At 39.3% G+C, this 20,904-nt stretch overlaps 3 protein-coding genes across 12 annotated transcripts in view; 1 reads left to right on the forward strand and 2 right to left on the reverse strand.

The window, feature by feature from the left end:
• Positions 1 to 3,567, reverse strand: part of PLEKHA3 (pleckstrin homology domain containing A3) — a 30,323-nt gene extending 26,756 nt beyond the window's left edge. For 5 of the 8 annotated variants that reach the window (XR_008733685.1, XR_003561586.2, XR_008733684.1 and 2 more), the window contains exons 1-2: positions 2,451 to 2,701; positions 1,916 to 1,977 (exon numbers count right to left, since the gene is read on the reverse strand). Coding sequence is in view for 3 of the 8 variants with exons in the window: in XM_014282966.3 (XP_014138441.1) it covers positions 1,916 to 1,977; positions 2,451 to 2,464 (76 nt within the window). In the remaining 5 variants the exon portion in view is untranslated. Of the gene's footprint in view, positions 1 to 1,915; positions 1,978 to 2,450; positions 2,702 to 3,336 lie in introns of those variants that run through there. The other 3 variants (XM_014282966.3, XM_055719334.1, XM_014282967.3) reach the window with 3 other exon arrangements.
• A 95-nt stretch (positions 3,568 to 3,662) lies between these two features.
• FKBP7 (FKBP prolyl isomerase 7) lies at positions 3,663 to 9,051 on the forward strand. 2 transcript variants are annotated; one of them, XR_008733688.1, is made up of 4 exons: positions 3,663 to 4,025; positions 5,511 to 5,662; positions 6,548 to 6,695; positions 7,872 to 8,005. XR_008733688.1 is itself a non-coding variant. In XM_055719335.1 (4 exons), the coding sequence occupies exons 1-4, from the start codon at positions 3,814 to 3,816 to the stop codon at positions 8,479 to 8,481; spliced, it is 660 nt and encodes a 219-aa protein (XP_055575310.1). In that variant the 5' UTR covers positions 3,663 to 3,813; the 3' UTR covers positions 8,482 to 9,051. The 2 variants fall into 2 exon arrangements, 1 of the variants encoding a protein (XP_055575310.1); XM_055719335.1 differs by lacking the exon at positions 6,548 to 6,695 and adding an exon at positions 8,320 to 9,051.
• An 861-nt stretch (positions 9,052 to 9,912) lies between these two features.
• PJVK (pejvakin) lies at positions 9,913 to 20,165 on the reverse strand. Of its 2 annotated transcripts, XM_055719333.1 has the most exons (7): positions 19,574 to 20,165; positions 18,763 to 18,937; positions 16,359 to 16,554; positions 14,687 to 14,828; positions 13,908 to 14,025; positions 12,026 to 12,130; positions 9,913 to 10,656 (listed from the first exon to the last, which is right to left on the reverse strand). In XM_055719333.1, exons 3-7 carry the CDS (start codon positions 16,475 to 16,477, stop codon positions 10,355 to 10,357), a joined length of 786 nt encoding a protein of 261 aa, XP_055575308.1. In that variant the 5' UTR covers positions 16,478 to 16,554; positions 18,763 to 18,937; positions 19,574 to 20,165; the 3' UTR covers positions 9,913 to 10,354. The 2 variants fall into 2 exon arrangements, with proteins under 2 accessions (XP_055575308.1, XP_005442982.2); XM_005442925.4 differs by lacking the exon at positions 19,574 to 20,165 and having other exon boundaries at positions 18,763 to 19,531.
• Between the last annotated feature and the right edge of the window lie 739 nt (positions 20,166 to 20,904).

The following is a 20,904-nucleotide window of genomic DNA, read 5'->3' on the forward strand; positions in this document are numbered from 1 at the left end:
TTATGTTTCACACTTAACTATTGACACACCATCTTCTCTGAAAGTAGCCCCAGCTCCACCACTCAACAACAATTTAATGTCAGGCATTTTGCAGAGCACTGAAACAAGAGCTATATTCCTAGGTCCATTTGTGAGGACAGCGTATACCAGATCAGCATTATCAAAATTATGTAATGATCTCCAGCTTCGCTACACCTACAAAACAGAGCAGTTTATGCATAGACACAAATATCTGTGAGAACTCTATGCAGCATTACACCATACAGTAAATTATTGTCACGAGTCCTGCTCGATTAAAATATATTAGCATACTTTACTACCCATCCTGCCCTTTTCTTTTTTTAACAGCTATTTCATAAAACTCAACACTCACTGGAATAGGCGCCCTAATTTTTAATACTAACTGCAAGAACTAAAATATTTTAGTAGTGTAACAATTACGCTGGCCCATTACAGTCTGGGTCAGCTGTACAATAGGAGCAGATTATCCCTCTGTTTTACAAGTCAACACGAAACTTTAGCTTCCTGCTTGGCTTAGGGTTTGGAATGGCAACAACTGCGTGGCCAAGAGCTCAACACAGCTGGCGATACGAAGGTGTGATCCATGGCACTTCGCAATCGCCATTCCAATGAAGCAAGCTGCACCCATTCAGACCAGGAGGCTTAATCAGGTACCAGACTCCTGAAAATCAGCTAAAGGCCTCCGACTACTCACATTAAGTCATTATGAGTTTCAACACTAATTCAAGAAGTGTAAGACCGGGCCCCATTACATCATGTCTCAATCCCATGATAAGGAAATAACAACATGCAACTAATTTTTTTTTATTTATTTGCTTTAATGGTAAGTGTCTGTGCCTTTCAAAATGCAGAGTGGTAACTAATAGGCAGATCGACACTCAGATATTAAAATTGAATGTAAAAGAAGTATAAACATTGAGGGATTCCAACTCCCATAGGAAATATTTCAAATTCTGTGCGTACATCACCACTCATACTCAAAGAAAATGCACACAATCATGAGTGGACCCGTAAAACAAAGCTCAGAAATGCACTGATGTGGGTTTTTTTCTGCTACAGTGTTGCAAAATGTTGACTCTGTGCTGCCCTTATCTCCTAAGCACATGCAGGGGTGGGTAAGTAGATCCCTGTCTCAACAGCCTGATTCTGATAAAACAGAGATGATTATTGCAGACTCACATGATGCTGGTACTGGAAAAAACAGAAGCAAAGGACTTAAGACTCCCAAGTGCCTCACAGAAGCAAGCTAAAGAACAAAACCACCTCTTCTGATTCAAAATTGAACAGCATCCCATGTTTGATAAAGTATTTAATAAATTCGAACCTCACAAATTCTTAGATACTGTATTACTGGGGGGGGGGGGGGGGGGGAGGGGGGCAGGGGGAGAGCTGTATTTATTTCTGGTTTGCTTTTAATGAAGGAGAAAACATTTTGAATATTTTCCACAATGCCTCAGCAACAGTGACAAGCTCTTTTGCTGCTTGGCTTCTACCATTAATGACCACAACTACTACAGCCTATCTCTGGTTACAAAAACAGATAGCAGGGTAACAAGAAAGTTAGTAATAAAATTTTAAAGTTCCACTAATATGATTAGATCACTTTTTAAAAAATTTAAAAAATTTGCTACCCTCCTATATTCTTGAAATTGTAGGGAATTCCTGACACACTGTAATTCTGAAATGCAAGAGCAAGTGCTCTCACTTGGCCAGCGCACAGAAGGAAGGGTTCTGCTGATTTTAGAGGGCTACTGACCTTTCAGCAGAAGTTAGCTGCACGTTGATGGAACAGTCTATTGTGTGCACAGCATTCACAGTTACTATGGAATATTTACTTATTAAATAACAGACTTCAAATGGGAAGTTTATATCAAACATCACATGGGCTCATTACCTGTGACTTTTTTACCTTCTGCGACAGTGACATTTCTGGTCACATAAGTGACAATTTCCACTCTATTTTGAAAAGAAACATGTACTTGTTACTTCTTTCATAATTGCAATTTTTCCTGTATTTTCTCCACATTTATTGTGAATTAGTGACACATGTATCTTCTTAAATATCTATTTAATTACAGTACAAGTGTTCTCTTTCACCAGAAGGCCAGTATAAGCGGTCACGTATTTGCTATGCAAAATGCAAGATACGCTCTGTACACTTCAGTTCACACAGCAAGCACACAGTGTCTTTGCAACGTGGCCCACATCCTTATAAATGCTCAGAACAGAGTTTCATACCACTCCACGCTCAAAATCTGAATATGCTGAAGTAAGGACAGCACATATGAAGTGCCAGTGAACAAGAGGGCACAGAAAATATCGCCAAAGCAGTCAAACACAAGGCCTGATTAAGCACGGTACATGATCCAACACTGATCTGCTCTGGGGGGACAATTAGTCCTATTAGTGTCAGAAAAGAAATGTTTCACCTGGACAGCACCATCTACCCATTGCGCTCTCCAGAGGGAGGTGGTGTCTGTTAGGGCAGAGGGTGAGGCAAACAGAACCGGAGCTTTGATGGCAAATGCAGGCATTAGGTGCATCTTCATCTGCAGCGCTTCTGAAAATACATTTTGTGAAACCTCTCCCAGAACTAGAGTTTTTTTATGTTTTACAGGTTAGCATACGGGAGCAGCAACCTCACAAAAAACACCATTCAAAAGCAAATTAAGAGAACGCGGACTTTTACATCTAAGTGCTAACACTTGGGATTAAAAGACGCAATCCTAAGTGATTCCGGAACTGCGAGCAAGGACACCTTCCAAGTTTGCGGGCTGCAAAGCAGCGCTATTTCTGAGCGGGCACAGGCGGAGGGGACAGTCCCTCAGCGGGGCCGTTAGAACGCGGCACCTCAGGCGGCGCCTCCCCGCCGCCGGTCCCGGCAGGAGCCCCCGACTCACCCGGGGGGCCGCAGGCCGGCTCTCCGGCGGTCCCTGGCCGCCCCGCTCCCAGCGGCGGACGGCGGGGGCCGGGCACGTCTGGGCCGTGAGGCCGCCCCGGGGCCGCGCCGGTGCCCGCCGGGCTGCGGGGCAGGGGCGAAAGGGCTCGGCCGGGCCCGGCCTGCCGCCACCCCGCGCCACGCACACGGAAGCGCGACCGCCGCCGCGCGCCGGCCCCCGGCCCAGCCCCCGCCGCGCCAGCCGCCTCAGGGCCGCCGGCAGCCCCGCCGGGCCGCTCCCAGCGCCGCGCCTCTGAGCGCAAGCGCCCGGCAGCTTCCCCGCCGGCGCGTTAGGAACGGCTGCCGCGGGAGGCCGGGACCCTGCGCCGAGCGGCCGAGGCGCCCCCGCCGCCCCAGCCCCCGCCGCGGCCGCCTACCCGCCAGGTAGTTGGTCCACTTGTAGAGGACCCCCTCCATCGCTCAGAGCCCGGCGCCGGGCCGCATCCTCCTGCGCCGCCGCGGGGAACGGGCGGCCGCCGCCGCCGCGGGGATGGGCTCTCGCCTCCCGTCCCCGCGCCGCTACTCCCTGCGCGCGGATGCGGAGCCGCTCAGCTCAGGCGCGGCGGCAGCGGCGGCCCCGGGGCGCCACCCGCCCCGCGGGGCGCTCCGCACCTCCCATGCGCCCCCGGCACCCTCCGGGGCTCCGGCCCTGACGGCCCTGACGTCCCTTTCACTTCCTGAGCAGAGGGGGCCGGTCCGCAGCACCGCCCGCCCCGCGGCTGCCTGGCCCGGCCCCGGCCTCATCCCCGCGCCCGGGGAGGCTGGGACCGTGCCGCGGCGCAGGCTCAGCCCCCGCCCCCCCCGCCCCAGGCCCAGCGGGGACAGTGCCACGCCGGCGACCTCCTCGTAGCGACATGGCCCCTGCGCTGCCCCTGCTCCTCCTGCCGCTGGCCTTGTTGGCCGCCCCGGCTCGGGCCGAGGGCGGCGCGGCGGCCGCGGCGGAGGAGGTCAAAATAGAGGTGCTGCACCTGCCCGAGGCCTGCAGCCCCAAGAGCAAGAAGGGGGACCTGCTGAACGCGCACTACGACGGCTTCCTGGCCAGCGACGGATCCAAGTTTTACTGCAGGTGGGCCCCAGGGCACCAGCTCCGGCTCCGGCCGCCGACGTGGCGCAGCCTGCCCGCCCCGCTGCCCCGTGGCCTGGCACGGCGGCCGGCCGCGCTCGCCGCCTCAGCGTTAGCGGCTTCCCCCTTCCCGGCACTTGTTTTCCCTCAGCCGACGCTGAACGCTTTCAGGGCTGCCGGGGGCAGGAGGGACCGGCGCTGGGGTGCGCTGGAGGCCAGAGCCGAACTTGAGGCCGGCGGCCCGCCGCAGCGAGGGGGCCGGCGAGGGTGGCCGAGAGCCGACACACGGAGAACCGCTTTGGCAGGGGAAAATAATCCCCACCGCGCTGGCGCCTGCCCTGCGCTGCGGCCTGTGCCGGGGGTCGCGGGCCGGCGGGGCGGCCGGCAGGGCCGGCGGCTGGCTGTCCGGGACAGGGAGACATGCACACAGCTGGCACGGTGCGGGGCAGCCGCCTCACGGTCCGGGCTGCAGGCGCTGTGCCCCATCCCTGTCGCTGCATCCCTCCTCGATTTGTTCTGCCTTCCTCTTCGCCCCGGTTCCGGCATTAGGCTTTTGCTTTTTCGCTTTGTCCCACCCATCTGTCGTCAGGCTGTTTTGGCTTGGTTTAGCTTGCTTTGCACAGAAACGGTTGTGCAAAGGCTTTATTTTTAAAGTACCTTGCTTTTAATACTGGTCCATCCTACTAGTGAGGCAGAACTCACCTGTTCAGAACTACAGAGGAGAGTCTTCTATCCTTCAGGTATTTGGACAGATCTGGCTATTTGGACAGATCAGACAGTAGCCTGGTTTATGACAAAATCTTGATTTGTTCCCCCACATGTATCATTTAGGAAGAAATCAATACAGGATAATTCTACATTTAGCAGTGCCATTTTACTTGCTTTTTTTTTTTTTCTTTGCCCACTGAAGTGACTTATTTTGGCACATACAGTGTTGCCCTCCGAGTTTTGAGCTACACGCTGCTCAGTTGCCGCTGAGTATAGCTCCCATACCAGGGATGCCTCATGTGACCAGAAGCAGCCTGAAGCACTGAATATCTAAACTGAACAGAGCGGTGGGTGAGCACACAGTACTGTAGCCAAGATTGCAGGTTCCCCCAACACACACCTGCATGCTCCGTCCCGTCCCATCCCATCCTACAGTGCTGTGAACTGCTTGAAGACACCTTTAGCAGTGAATTGCTACCAGCACTCGTTGCAGACTTCCTGCAGTGGCACCTTGTTTCTGACGTAAAGTGTACTTGATGTGTGTTAAGGGTTTTTGATTTCAGAAGAGGTTGCCCCTTACACATCCCAAGATTTGACCTTAAATTAATTATAAATGTGGCAGAAAAAAGTGTTAATATTTTTTATTCTTGCACTCTATAAACATTCTTGTGTGCTAATAATCTAACGTATGTTCTCACTGACTGCTAATTTCAAGTTATTTTTATTTTAAAAAATAAATAAATAAATTGACTGTTATCCACTCACAATTCTTTTTAATAGTCGGACACAAAATGAAGGTCATCCAAAATGGTTCGTTCTGGGTGTTGGACAAGTCATAAAAGGGTTAGATATTGCTATGATGAGTATGTGTCCTGGAGAAAAACGGAAAGTGATCATTCCTCCATCATTAGCATATGGACAACAAGGATACGGTAAAAAAAAGAAGTTTTAATACTAGAACTCTGTCTTTTCTCTGTGTTACCCTTTCAAACATACAGTAATGTAAATGACTGTTAAGAATTGGTGCTGCCGTTATTTTTGGAGGCGCTGAAGGTGATTACTGCAGCTGTGGAGCCTAATCCTGCTCATTCCTATGCAGTTTAAGTATTCCACTTCATAGACCCATACCCAGGCCCTGCAGTTTGCATTAGAATTCAGTATGTGACACCCAATGTGCTTTTCCAAGTATTGACATAATATGAAAAACTGACAGCAAAAGGAAGATCTTGACGTAAGCGTTTTTTGGTCTTAATTATTATATTCTACTCGTGATAGTTTCTATTTTTTGACTCCTACCTGCTTAGCCTTTCAATGATATTCTGCATCTTCTGAGTAAAATGCAGTGTAATCCAGTGCATGCCACAGAATTAACCTAAGCAGAAATAATTTGTTTTAAATACTGCTTACATTGTGGATAGATAATGGACAATATCATCACATTACGTAATAATTGCACAGTACAATGCGTGAAATCCGATTTGACTTTATAATGCTTAAGTGTGCAATCTACTTACCAAAAAAAAAGTTCCAGAGTTTTATGCAGTGTTTCAGCACTCTTTAATTGTAAATAACAAACTTGGCTCTGACTTGGGTGTAGTAATTTCTGTGAAAAGGTACTTCCTGCTCTATGATAATTGTTTGATAGTGATGTGTCAGGAATCCATGCACCAATTTTGTCTTTCGTACAATTCCACTGTAGCCAGTGAAGTTTATTAGGGATGAATTTTCCCGTAAGTAGGTCTGTTAACAGGAAAAACACTGACACAAATAAAAGTATGTTCCTTAACTCTAATACTAATGTTAACTGTTTGTTCTAGGTAGCACTTCAAGACAGTATTATTTTCCTACAGCATACCTGTCCTCTGTCTCAGCGTATTCCTGCATGCTGGGGAAGATGCCTGTCTAATACTGAATTAGAAAAGATGCATGTGGCTTTCTAAATCTTTACATATCTTTCCTTTGTTGGTATGTATATTTGTAAATTACTGGCACTGAATTCTAGTATTGTATCTTTCTTTCCTAAGTAGTATATAAACCATGATATATATTCAGATATATTTAAAAGCTGTTTATTTTTAAAGCTTGTAATACTAAAATCTTTTGAATTCTGAAACCTGGCATTTTTACTATGGATATTTTAGATGAGTAGCGTGCATAATAGTTTTGTTTACCTTCTATTTATAAATTGGAGTACATTCTTTAGTTTTCCTTCAGTTCATGAAAGATGGGCACAAGCTCAAAATTCTGTCCAAATTCCGAGGTTACAATGTCATGCTCACTGGCTTTGGCTAGGAATAGAAGCAACTTGCATGTTTACATTTTTACTTTTGCACTGCATGATTTCTTGTTGCTTTTTTGGCGCTACATTTAGACCTCATTTGTTTGTTGCTGTCCCTCTTTAGTTCCCTTTTTTTGCTAGATGCATGATACATTAACCTGTCTTTATAGGAAGTGCAGGTTTTACATCAGGTAAGAAAATGCTTTGACACAGGAATAATGAAGTCTAAGGTTTTGTTTTCTTCAGAGACCAGGCAAAATATCCCAGTAGTTTGGGGGTTTTTTGGTGAATCAAACGACTTACATTCTGTGGCTTCTTTCTAATGAGATGGATATTTTAAACACTATTTTACATCAAGTCCTTTAACCACTGGTATAATTCATAGGAAGTTGGTGAAACCTGATACTACTTGCTTGTTTCTTCAGACAGAAAAAACATATAAGCCTTGGTGTATTACCGCAATCTTTTAAATCAGACTGCATGCATATGTCTTAAAATCACTCTCTCAATAAGCCACATCATATGACAGTATGTGAAAGAGTGAGAATTTCAGAACTACTTGTTTTTCAAGATAACACAAACCCTTCTCTTAAATTTTAAAAGTACCTGAATTGATATGAGCAATGTAATTTTGTTTCGGGGAAGTATATTGTTTGCAGATCTCTCACAAAATCATTTATCTAACACGATCTGAACAATCTTCCTGTCTAGGTGTATAATATTTAAATTAAGAGTTTAATCTGAATATTAACCCAGCCTTTTGTAATAAAAAAAAAAAGACACTTCAGATGTGAATTTATCATACGTGTGATCTCTGACCATAACGTCCAATTTCTTACATATTTTTTTCCTTTTATTCATAGCACAGGGCAAGATTCCACCCAATGCAACATTGATCTTTGAGATTGAACTTTATGCAGTAAATAAGGGACCTCGCAGTGTTGAAGCATTTAATCAAATAGACAAGGACAGTGACAGGAAACTCTCTGAACTAGAGGTAATATGATGTAACTAATTTAGAATAAATAACAATAAAACTACAGGTATAGTTGTATCAGTGTTATCTTTACATGAGCTGCCTCTGCTGTAGTTGATCGTATAAACTTCTGTATGCTTACACAAGCTACGCTGTGTGATGTTGTAATGTGCTTTGATTAATACATTAGTATGTCTCAGACTTGCTGGGAAACAAACTTTGGTCATGCCTGCACTGGAGTCACAATAACTTATTTATATACCCCAAGTGTCCTTGAAGATAGCTGTTGAAAATTGTAAAAGCCACAATGGTTGGACTTTTTTCTTTTCTCCTAGATAAGCCAATATTTGAAAGAAGAATTTGCAAGAGATGGCAAAAGACGGCATCCCTCAGTCCATGATGAAATCTTAGCTGATATATTTAAGAAGAACGACCACGATGGAGATGGTTTCATATCAGCAAAGGAGTACAATGTCTACCAGCATGATGAACTCTAAGTACTTCAAAAATCTTTGGCTGTTTTCTGGACACTGAATTTTAAATAATAATACCTGGTCACAGAAATTTTTTTGTAATTTTTTTTTTATAGCGCCATCTTTTTATATCTCAATGTGACTGTAAAAATCTTATTTTTAATATTCAACTAATAAAATGTGTTAGATATTTCGAAAGAAAGAAACAGAACTGGAGAACACCATGATCTATTATTAGTGGTTCCTGCTTCCTGGCCTACTGTATTGCTCAGTAGTCTCTCTCACTGTTTAAAATACTGATGAAAGTAATGATTTCTGTCCTATCAAGCACACAAAAATGGTTCCTGTTGACATAGTTAGAACATAACTGATGAATCCTTCTCAATCCACTGTAAAATAAAAGGGGAATACAGAATCCCAGGCAGGTATCTCTGTTAAACCTCTGTAGGCTTCTAGGCTAGCTTCTTGAGGAATTGCTGTTTGTAGCAAATTTAACTATAAAAGGCATTAAAATAAATGAACACTGTTTATGGAATATCAAGATAAAAACACAAATGTTTTTTAAAGCAAATTAAAATAACCCCTCTGATGTAATATTGACCTGAATAATTTGGTGTTCATGAAAAAGTAGTTTTTTAAGTGAGTTTATAAACTTTGGCTTAGTAAAATTATTGTTAGCCAGTTTATTCAGCAGCACGGAGTTAAAGACCTACACCATCATCATTTACTTGAACAAGGTGAAAGATGATGGGAGATACTATATATAAATGTAAGTAAATATTTGGGCATCGTTCTGGTTTCCCTCACTTTGGAAAAATGCAAAGAAGTAGCAATAGTTAATAGTCAGTACTTAGGCTCAGTAACTGTTTTGCTTACGTGGATTTCATCATAATACTTGTGTAACGTACTTTTTTCACAAAAAGCAACGTCTATTCATTTGAGCATGTAATAATCAGATGTACACAGTGAAAGTGGCAGCACAAGTTAAAAAGGTTCCGTGCCTGTGTTATCCTTACAGTCATTCTAAAAGGTAGAAAATATTTTTTTAATTGTCTTCCCAGTTTCAAATAGCATGGAGACGGCTTCAACAAGTTTACTAACCCACAGCTCGCCCAGGCTCAGTATCGGACACAGTTCTGCAGTGCCCTCTGGTGTTTCTATGCTCCGAAGACTAATTTTCTGTGGTTGAGATGTACCGGTTGAAGACCACCCCTGAAGTCTTGCTGGAAGGATTTAGTTCTGTTATTTTCATTGTGTTTTCCAAAATATTTTCTGCTAAGTATTTTTTTTCTAAACACATAAAGTCGAGCAGCTGTGACCTAAAATCCAAATGCAGAAGGTGGCCTGGCTGGTACTTTTTAGTAACCTCAGCAAATATGGTAATGGCATCCTAATATGAGACACCTATCCCTAGTTTTAGTTGTTCCCTTTTGTAAATGAAACATTAGACTGAGCTAAGTTTTAGCATGTTTTTTAATCTGATACTTCAATTAAACATTCATGAGAACACTAAATTATTAACAAATACTCTCATTTTACCATCATGCCAGTGTAGATAAAGGCAATGTATGGGGGTTTAACAACAAGTTTGTGTAAACAACTTAAAATTAAGCTCTAGCATATATTTTGATATTATGAAAATATAGTTTAAAAGTACATTTTTCATTATGATAATGAAAGAGGAAGGTTCTAGAAAGAAGAGGGGCAATGTCGGGGAATGCATGAGGGCATTTTCAAGTAAAAGGTCATTGACTATGAAGCAAATAATTTGAAGATAATAGTGTAATAAAATGTTTTGCACTTTCACTATTTTGCATGTCAACATATTTACTAATTCTGAAAAGTCTGTGGCACAGTTATGCCCATGTCTGTGACAACAGGCACTTACCTAGCTCAGTTACCTTACTCTCTTATGCCAGAGGTCAAAACAGGGCACAGCATGCAGTCGTACATACTTCTGTCCATTAAAAGAACACTCTAGGCACCCGTAGACCGTCTCCCTTTTAGAACTTCCCATTCCACAAAGTACACAGGGACCTTTGGGGATGTTGTTATTAAGTAAATTAATTCGGATATGAGACCCTTCTCTGAGATAGCTCGTAGAGAGGTCTGTCATGCTCGCAGCTTTTTCATAGTAATCTGTAAAAAGATCCTCCAAGTAAGCATCAGAGTTAGCAATGGTATCCACTACTCTCTTATCTGAAAAAGAATGCACATACAAAAAAAGCAGTGATTTGTAATTGCATTATGACCTGTTTACGAAACAATCTGTCAATCAAATCATGGAAATAACAACCGATTCATGAGACCATTCTAAATATGCCACATTGTAGATTGCTTCCCATCAGAAGCCCTGTGTGATGAAATTTTTTCTGCACTTTCACAAAAGTCACTGACAAAAGCCAGAAACTTTTTGTATATTATCTATATAATTGTAATACTTTTAGAAATACACCTAAAAGGCATGAAGCAAGCTTATGAAAAATAGGTGCCATATCAAATCACAGCTGTGTCATTTCCTGTTTAATAATTTTTACTTTTGACTGTCTAGTTTTATTTTCAAAAAATTGTAAATTCACTTTTTTTCTAGTATTACAAAAAAACCCTACCAATACATCACAGGTTTAGAAAATCTGGAGGACTCTGTGTTGACCTCCCTAAGCAGATCTCTGAGCATCTAAACACCCCATGAAGAAAACACTTTTGGAACTACCTACCTTTTTCCTCTCTCTTCAGGGACTGATTAGTATAGAATGGATGACAAACTTTTAGGCAGCTACAGCTACTGAGATGTATCGTATCCACTGAAGATTTATTATTATGAAGCGTGGAGTGGAGCAGCGCTAAAGGCTTGGTCCATAAAAGCCCTTTGATCAAGAACAGGATACGATGGAGCAAGGACACCTATACAGAACAGCCTTTCGAAGGATGTGCTTACCACTCAGCATTTATCTTCACACTCAGATTTGCAGATTTCCAAAATACTTAGACCAGGGAGTGTTATAACTATAGAATCTTGTTCTGAAGAAAATACAGCTACATACGGTGATACACAGTTTTGTTGGATGTTGTGTTCATACCAGAATGAGAAGAGAACTGATGGTCTTGCCCATGTCCCTGCCACATTAATATATAGCCTAAAGAGTACATTCAGATATTTAAATTAATACTGTTTGATATTTAAACTTAAAGAGGTTGCCGTGAAATATTATTTTAGATCATAACTTGTATTGCATAACACTAGCTGTAAATGGCAAGCATATGAAGTAGGTTTTATGTTAACTAACATTAGTTGTACGATTACTCCATACCAGTTTATCAGCAGCCATAAATTTTTATTTTACGCTCTTTAGAGTTCTGATGAACAGCAGTACCATAAATTTGCTATTTGTGTGTCAGATTCTCAAATAGAAATTTTAATAACTTTATAATAATTTCAATACACAAGAAATAAAAAGAGGTACATTTTTCATCAAAATTTTCTTATTCTTGCACATAAATTAAAGGAACAAAAATACACTCTCATGCATTAACTAAGACATTTGAATATAAATATCAAAAGTCATACTTCGATGAAACAGATTACTCTTTAACCTCCTTAATTTGGTCAGTGAAGATGATCCAGATTTCTCTTTTTCAAATCCTCCTTTTGAAACTGGAGTCACACAGAGTTCTGTAAAAATTAAAACTCAGTTTTTAGAAGAACAAAATATAAAAGTAATTGCACAACAGAGTTGAATATGTTTTGTGATTAAATTCAGTTTTGCTAATGTTTTTAATGGCTAGTACCACTTTTTAATGAAACTCTGCACACAGTAATAGCCCACAGAATCAAGTGATTCAGATTTAATGGGAATTTTAAAATGTTTGTGGCTTTCAACATACACCATCAGAGTTTGTTTTGGTTTATACACAATTTATGGCCATGTTAAGGGACTAAGACAGTCAATATCATATAAATTGAAGCTCTGCTTTTGAAGGAGGAATATTTCTGTGATCTCATTTGAAACTAAAAATGAAGGATAAAAAGCAAGGCCTGTGAGTTCTGTAGTCATCTCTTCCAGCACCAAATCAACGACTAAAACTTTTTAAATAAAAATAAGTATCACCTGTGTTTCTATCTATAACTTTAAAAAAAAAAAAAACAACTTAGAAGTGAAATTAAGGATAATCTATTACAAGGAACTGAAAAAACATGTTTTAAACTTTCTTAACTGAGAATTCTCTTTAATTATGCAAATAAAAAAATCAGCTTAATGGACTATTTCACTGACAATAAACTTTAGGAAACACACTGTTCACGTACTACCATTGCATAAAGGTAAAATAACATTAAAACACTTCCTGTACTGAAAGTAACGATGTGCATTATGGAAGGGAATATAAAGAACTACCATACTGTATTCTCTCTTGTACTTTTAATCCAGTAATTATGCCTGGTTTGGAGTATATTTAAAATTTTTACAGAAGGATAAAGGTATCCCACGGTTCAGTTACAAGGTGCTTTACAATGTAGAGTACCTCTCGTGGAAGATTTATACTGTGTATGCCAAAGGATACAGAGCTATTTGCAACTTTTAAAACATTGCTGTACACATCTGCAGAGATAAGAGATTCATTCCCTAACCAGGTCTTTCATCAGGCTGTTTACAGAAAGCCACACTGTTACAGGGAGACAAGCAATTCCTGAGAACAGCCGAGTGACTCTCACAGGGCTTCCTGTATTGAAGTACATTTGAATCTGGCGGTTAAAACTTTTAACATCAATTTAGTCAGCTCAGCTGGGAGTTTTTAATATCACATTATTAAGTGCTATATCAAATCCTAAACTGACTTTCTGGGTTATTACAAACAATGTTAATAACATTGATAATGTTATAGGCTACAATTTAATTAGTACAAATAATAGGTGCTGTCCTTTCCCCAAAAGGAGAAAAAAATTAAAGGAGCTATACAATTTTTATTAGTTTCCAGTAATTGTGATTATTTTTTCCTAAATATCTTCAGCTATTCATATGTGCTAAAGATGTATCAGACTGAAATTAAAGCCCCAACAGAAAAAATGTTAACTCTAAGTACCACACACTTTCTTTTTTGAATATTTTACTTGCATATTTCATGCAAAACTGATCAGATGGTCTCATAAGCCTGTTCCTTACAGATCACAAATATAAGCAAGTGATTTTTTGTTCCATGAAACAACGTGATTTAAAAAAAAAAAAAGGAAATCGTACTTAAATTTTTTAAAAAATTTCCGCAACAGAGTATTTTCCAACACCTACCTTGCTTATCTTTTCAAGAATTGTAAAGTCAGACTGCTTACATGCACAAAATTAAAGCATACCATTGCATGGGATCAGGGTTTATGTACACCAAGAGCAAGAAAATCATTTTAAAAACTCAAATAATTATAAATAATAGCAGTAATGACAGTAATTCACATCACTTACCGAAATTACCATCCAAATGAATATAAAGTTCAAATACACTAAAAGCAATAGTTGTATGTGCAGGAAAAACAATGGCTTTGTCTCGCCCTTTATAATTCTGATCTTCAATAATGTGAAACTATAATTTTGAAAAGCATCAAAAGACAAAAAAGTTACAAATTTAAATGAAAAAATAAACAAAATATCTTAACTGTATATATTGAGAATTATAATTGAAATTGAAGATCATATCTCACAACTAAAGAATTTTCTGTAAACAACTGCATTTTAATGAAGTTTGATACAGAGATAGTAAGTTAATTGCAACACTTACTGAAAATTATGTGAATCGTTTATAAATACTAGTTACGGGCAAACATCAGAAGATTTGTAGATTCAATTATTCAAACACGCCAAAGAGAGAGAGGGAAAGGGAGGAAGAACATAAGACAGGGAGTAAGACACCAACCCTTGAAATAATTACAATGTGTTATAGAAGGTGAATATAATAATAAACTAAGAAGCAGTAAATTCCACATTTTTGCTGAGGCTTCATCCAAAGCAATGGCTCATTGCCTAGCCATCTTTTCATGCATTTCCCATCCCTCCGTCGCATAAGCTATACTAACAATAAACCACCGTTTAATTCAGTTTACATCAGTGCAATACTATTGATTTACCTCAGATTTTTTCTGAGCTTACATCAGCAAAAATGCAATCAAATCCAACCATAAAATTTACAAAAATCAGCTTTTTATGTTTGTTAATTTATGTTACAGAACTTTGTCAAACATATTTACCCTCATTGTTTCTCCACGCATTCCAGTATGGACAGTTAAGGAGCACTGCCTCGTAGTTCTAATACTTTCCATAACCACACACAAAATTTCCATCCTACTTTTTCTTGATTGATGGACTAGACAATGATCAAAGTTTATTTTTCTAAAATCAAGAGGGAGGCAGGAAGGAAATTCAGAAATTACTAGCAATTTATAAGGCAGGTAATAGAATTAGTAACTTCAAATCAGTAAATAAATCACCGTAAAGTTCTGTCTCATACCAGTAAAACCACTGACTGAGGATGTGTCTGGAAACTTAATATTCATTTTCAGTGTGTGGGAACAGAAGCACTAAAAATTCAAGGAAAGCAAATAATGTACAAATGTTAGAGAGGATACATGGAAGATCCTGGAAAATTCCAAGTCTGTCCATCCGACACTGTTCTTAGTGACAGCAAGGAACTGTCAACACACCCTAATTAATAATTTTTTTAAAGTGATATAATTTATGCCACTCAGGAAGAATTTATGGAAAATAGATAGCAAAAGCAACAGCTGTAATGCTCTACCTTTAGGCTTCTATAAAGCTCACGATGATGCAGTGTTTTGGTTAGAAACCTAAATCATGCCCATACAAGCTGGCATACACTCAACAGATTAAAAACTGGTTAACTGTCAACTGTAACTGAAAAGAACTATATCACTTGTAAACAAGGCACAATCAATCATGAAACACGTGTTTGTAGGATAATTTCTACAGGCACTGGCTCTTAAACCTGTAACACTGATATCAGAGGATTAGGACCTCTTCTGCCATCCCACCCCAATTATTAATGATATTGTTTGAAGGTTACAAATAAACTAGGAAAAGGTAGGTACAGAACAAGAGAGGTTACAGATACAAAATTATATGCAGTGCTTGGTAAATAACTACAAGGAAACAATATATATTTGAAAATACAAAACGTCACATCATGCATAGTATATAATTTACTGGGATGCAACACTGGGATTTACTGGGATGACATTGTGGACAAGGGATAATCTTTGAAATATAAACTAGAGAATTACACCTAGAATTAGTCACATCATATTTGTATGTGTTTGGCATCCAAGCTAGCACTACAGGAACAACAAGTTTATTTTCAATGTCCACAGCTCCACAGGGATGTCGGAAAAATGGAGACTGCCTTTAGAGAAGAGCCACAGAAGTTTATGAAAAATTCATGTAGATAAACCTACTTTGCTTTTCAAAGAAAAGGATGTGTAATAACCTCATAAAATCTTGAACAGCTACACTGGCAATAATAAATAAGACTCTCTGCTTCAACAAAAGCAAATCATATTTCTGAAACCTGAAGCTGAGTAATGTCATTCAAAGTAAATTCCAAATTTTAAGTAGTATGGAATAAAATAGACAGAATCTTGGACAGACTGAACTCTTCCTTTCTGGATTATTTTTTCCCCCCTGAATGATGCACTGTAATTCAAACAAGAATTAATTAAAAAAAAATCTACAGTCTGTGTTATACAGAAGGTCACGTCTAGTCCCAGTGACCCAAAATCTTCGAAAATATCCAATGGTGACTGCTTTTGATTGGCTAAAAATAATCAAAACATAACTATTTCAGAAGTTCAATTTAACTGTGTGAAATATAATTATGGAACCAGAAAACAAAATATATAATATAACCTTGTAGTAAGTTCGTTAAGTAACGTTGGTACTTCAACCTCATGTTTGGTCACTATGCCAAACGAAGCTTTAAAGGCAACAGAATCTGATCCAGCAACATCAAACCCAACATCATTCATTATCTGATTTCCTCTTCTACCATTGAGTGAAACATCTGATTTGTCTTCATAGTTGAGCAACTGGTAAGATGAGACACCTGAGTAAAAGAAGATAACGGTTGTGTGATGAAAAGTCTGAATGAAGTACTTTTACATAGCAAGAAAAGAATAAATGGTACTGTCAACCATTTTGATGTCAAATTCAGAGCGACACTGAACACTTGTTTATTGGTGTTACGGCTGATGAGAAATGGAAAAAGCACATAGGGGTCTGAGGGATTTTTGTGCCTCTCTCTGGCAGTTGTGCCCCTGCTCCTGCATGTGATACGTCCTGGGCATGAAATGGCAGTTAGGGCTATTTCTACATTTCTGTGCTTCTCATTATTCTCCTAATGTCTCCTAACTTTTACCTGTAACTACGCCACTGGTACTTGTATAAACTAAACATGCAACGTGTTCTGGGTTTAACGACAGAGGCTCCAAGACACAACATGAATTAGTGGAGGGCATACAGAATATTAAAACTAGGAACAAAATAAAAACCACTGTGTGTAAAATAGTATTAGTGAATTCTGAATTTTGTCTAGATGCAGTAAAAATTAACCTAGTATTTCTTCATTTTTGCAATAAGTGAATGAGACATGTGTGTGCCACTAACATGTTTTTTTTACTGACTTTGCCTTTTACCTGGCACATCGTAATTAGAAAGACTTAGCACTTTTTCCATGTATGCTTGATTATTCCAGGGGCTATGTCAGTTTATTTGGAAGGAAAACAACAGATTAGCTCTGACTTACTTGAAAGTTTGCATCGATTTATTGTACAATCAGAAAGCAGGTGCCAAAGCATTTCTATAATGCTTTCTTTAAACCTTAAATACATTTCCATTACACTAACCAAAAAAACATTAGAATGCATTGGTTGCCAAATTAAAATAAACAGAGCAGGTAGAACACAGGGATTAGGCATCCAAATACATTTAAGAATCTGGGGTTTACTCTTTTTTTTTTTTTTTTTTGTAATCCTTTGAAGTTTTTAGGATAAACTAACATTATGAAGTCACCTAGTACGAATCCTGTTTGTCTTTATTTTCAACAAAAATTGAAAAGGTTCGTATATTTTTTCATTATTCTAAAAAGATTGCAAATGCTTATATTGGTCACATAAAAAAGGAAATTCAATTACAGAGTTCTTTGCTTACATTAAAGGACAATACTTTCACACATGACATCTAACCTTTACAGAAAAGACTAGGAAGGTTTTGTGAGACTTTTTAATGAGATTTTGCAACCTTTTTCTCAGACATTTTAATGAGATTTTTCTTTTTTTTTTTTCATTCAGGATAAGCCAGCTGACTTGTCCTGAATGTAAGACTAGTAGGATTAGTGGGATTACAATTTTTTCATCATGCTTGTGTCCTGGAATCACCGCTTTGTGGGGTCAATCGGTATTTCTGCCTTCTTGTGCTCATACTAGTTTATCTTGGTAGAGTTTTTAATTAATGCAATTGTGGTGCAATTAATGTGATTGGTACTTTTGTCAAAATGGACCTTTTTTCAAAAGAAAATAAAGCAATGAAACTGTTTTGAGAAAACACAGCATGTAGACAAGAATTACACAGACTTTTCCAAAGGAAGGTACAGGAAAATATAAACAGTATAGTTCAAGTTTGCACCTCCTAATTCCCACAGAATGTCCTCAAAAAATTCTGATATTGCATAGCAAAAGCAACTTATACACAGTTAAGCTCTTTAAATACACAAAAAAGATCACAAATGTGGGAAAAAATCTTATGGAAATCCAATTACTTCAGTCAGATAGCTGTGGTCAAATGCTTCTGCCAGTGCAGAGCCCAGTTCAACACCAGGGATTACTAGCATGGAACAAGCTGCAGAACTGAAGCCATTCTTACATACTTAAAAGCAAGTATACAGAGAAAGATAAACACTAAAGCCAAATTTTAAGTAGCAATTGATCAACATACATGAATACATCTACCAGGAATCTACTGCAACATGAAAAAACACAAGGCTCGACTGAATTTGCTTCATATTAGTTCAGAAAATATCAAGGCTTTTTAGTATAATTGAATTATTTTTTTTACTCTTTTTTCCAAAAGGTGCCTACTTTTTTTACCAGTTTGACTTGTGCTTTTTTAGCTATTCATTACACAACTAAGCAAGACAAATTTTATTACCCATGTACTAAAGAACCATCACACTAGCTGCACTGTTTAAACTATGTCTACCATTCTGTTTACTAGAAAACACGCATCTTCCCACTTTGAAGAAAGATAGAAAACTTACCTGCAGAAATTTCTTTCTCTCCTTGAAGAATGTCTTTTAATGTGAAAGGTGTTGAAGCAAATCTAGATTTTTTTGAAAGTAAACATTTTCTTTTCTTAATCACAAGGCTTAGAGGTTGGTATTTGTCAGCTTCACTGAGACTGGGCACTGGAACTAGTCTTCCTCCATCACCAACCTGTTTAACAAAGTTTTTGGTTGCAGCAGCAAACATATTACGACATTAAAAATGATAATAAAAAGCTCTGTATCAAGTGTGACTTCCAGACATCAAGCCCATGTTCAATTCTTTTTACAATGTTCTTTGAAACAAATTAACATGTTTAAAGAAAAACGTTTTTTAAAAAACAAAAAAAAAAAGCTGTCAAACTGGTTTTTTAGATTGAGATATATTTTGCTTGGAAAGAAACAGCAGCATCTTAGCTACAAAGCTTCTATGGTGTATTGCTCGAGACCTCTCTCAAAGACCTTCAGTTAAGCTCTCTAATTCTGTATCATGCATAATGAATTACCAGTGTAAACTGATAGGGAAACGGTTGCCCTTTTTTTGCCAGTTCAATGCCATTCTTTGAAAACAAAATTTACAATCTTAGAAACAGAAGACAGTAAGTCCTGCAACTCTTAGTTTCCTATTAGGAGTTATTGATGTATTACTGTTTACTGGGTCCTTGCTGCAGCTGAATTCTACTGTTTTACCAACAAACAAAAAAGCAGCCCAGACGCGCTCATGGAGACTGCCTGAATTACACATTCGGGCAAGCTGGTAGGTCTGCTGGGACGGTATTGCCTTTCAACAGCGGTTGAAATAACCTACCTGTGAACGCTCAGCTGGCAAGCAAGCGGTGTGGTGGGCTGAAGCGTAAGATTAGAGATGGCTGCAGGCAGTGGGGAAACAGTGGTGAGCTTTCATTATATGTTATGCTTCTCCTATGGACTCAGCTGCGTGTGACCCAAGGGACAGTTGTGAGACAAGCCAGCTGCATGTGTTTGGCTCAGACTACTGAGAAATTCACTAAATTGTAAGAATTGTGCAGAATAATAAAAGTAAAACAGCAGACAGAAGGGAGATTATTGATACAGGATTAAGGAGCAGCTCAAGGATCCAAGAGGGAAAGCACCAGTGCAGAGATACGAAATCGTAATGGGAAAAAAGAAAGTCAGTAGTGAGCTCTGTGGAGGATCTGTGAGGGAGGCAGCAGGAGCTGACCCATGCTCATATAAACAATTACTTGATTTTCTTGCAAGAGTGGTGAGCATACAACTGCTAAACCGTGTAGCACATGTTCCAGGAACTCCTTTTGCAGTTACAGTAGGTAAAATACCAGCCACAGGCTTATAAAACTACACTTTAATATGAATAGATCCCTGATTACCAGTTAAAAACCATTGTTTGGTTGCCTTTTTTTCTGAAGCAGGATTTTCACATGAAAGCATTTAAGGGCTGTTTTTATAAGATGATCACTTATTTAATAATTTAACACATTTCAATTTAGTTCTTTCCGATACTTCCACAAATATTTGTAAATGTTCAGAGTATCAGGAAGTCCAATAAAAAGGCAAAAAGGGAGTATATTACCTCAGCTATCTGAGATGAAAGGAAAGGCTGCCAGAGCTTTCTGCTTACTCTAGAAGGTGCTGGAAAAATCGAAGCTGGTTACATATAGACTTTGAACTGAAATCATGTGAAATGCGGCAGTTCAGTCTGACGATAATTCATATTACTCTGTACTAACAACAAAAAAAGTGCCTCTGTACATATTTACTCAATCAAAACACATTAACAGAACTTAAAAGGTTCTAAAGGAAAGGAAAAGCTAAGGAAATTCTTACATTAAACTTGCCCGTTCAGTCTTGATATAGATTTATCCTGTATTTTTCTTGTAACGGTTTGACAGGATACTATTTTTTCAAGCTCAGCTGGCACTGTTTATTCAAAATGTGTTTGTATTTCTCTTGCTTTGTATGTAGTCATAGATCATACTCAGTCTGATCCTAGCACTGATTTTGATAACAAATAGTTTAATTTGATATGTTTACATGCTATTCCTGTTACTCTAAACCCTATAATCCACCATAAATGCTGTAGCAACTGTTTGTATCATCCTCATGCCACAGGTCAGAGAACAGGAATGCAACTATATTAAC

This window comes from Falco cherrug, chromosome 8 (genome assembly GCF_023634085.1).
Source record: "Falco cherrug isolate bFalChe1 chromosome 8, bFalChe1.pri, whole genome shotgun sequence".
Taxonomy (NCBI): Eukaryota; Metazoa; Chordata; class Aves; order Falconiformes; family Falconidae; genus Falco; species Falco cherrug.

What these genes read in the sequence shown, in the direction of transcription:
- PJVK (XM_005442925.4), bottom strand. Translation starts at nt 18,973, where the DNA reads ATGTTTGCTGCTGCAACCAAAAACTTTGTTAAACAGGTTGGTGATGGA. An exon ending in CTTAACGAACTTACTACAAG is followed by an intron (nt 14,829 to 16,358) that starts GTTATATTATAT and finishes TCTTGATTTTAG; the next exon opens with AAAAATAAACTTTGATCATT. An exon ending in TGCGTGGAGAAACAATGAGG is followed by an intron (nt 14,026 to 14,686) that starts GTAAATATGTTT and finishes TCAAAATTATAG; the next exon opens with TTTCACATTATTGAAGATCA.
- FKBP7 (XM_055719335.1), top strand. Translation starts at nt 3,814, where the DNA reads ATGGCCCCTGCGCTGCCCCTGCTCCTCCTGCCGCTGGCCTTGTTGGCC. An exon ending in ATATGGACAACAAGGATACG is followed by an intron (nt 5,663 to 7,871) that starts GTAAAAAAAAGA and finishes TTTTATTCATAG; the next exon opens with CACAGGGCAAGATTCCACCC. An exon ending in GGAAACTCTCTGAACTAGAG is followed by an intron (nt 8,006 to 8,319) that starts GTAATATGATGT and finishes CTTTTCTCCTAG; the next exon opens with ATAAGCCAATATTTGAAAGA.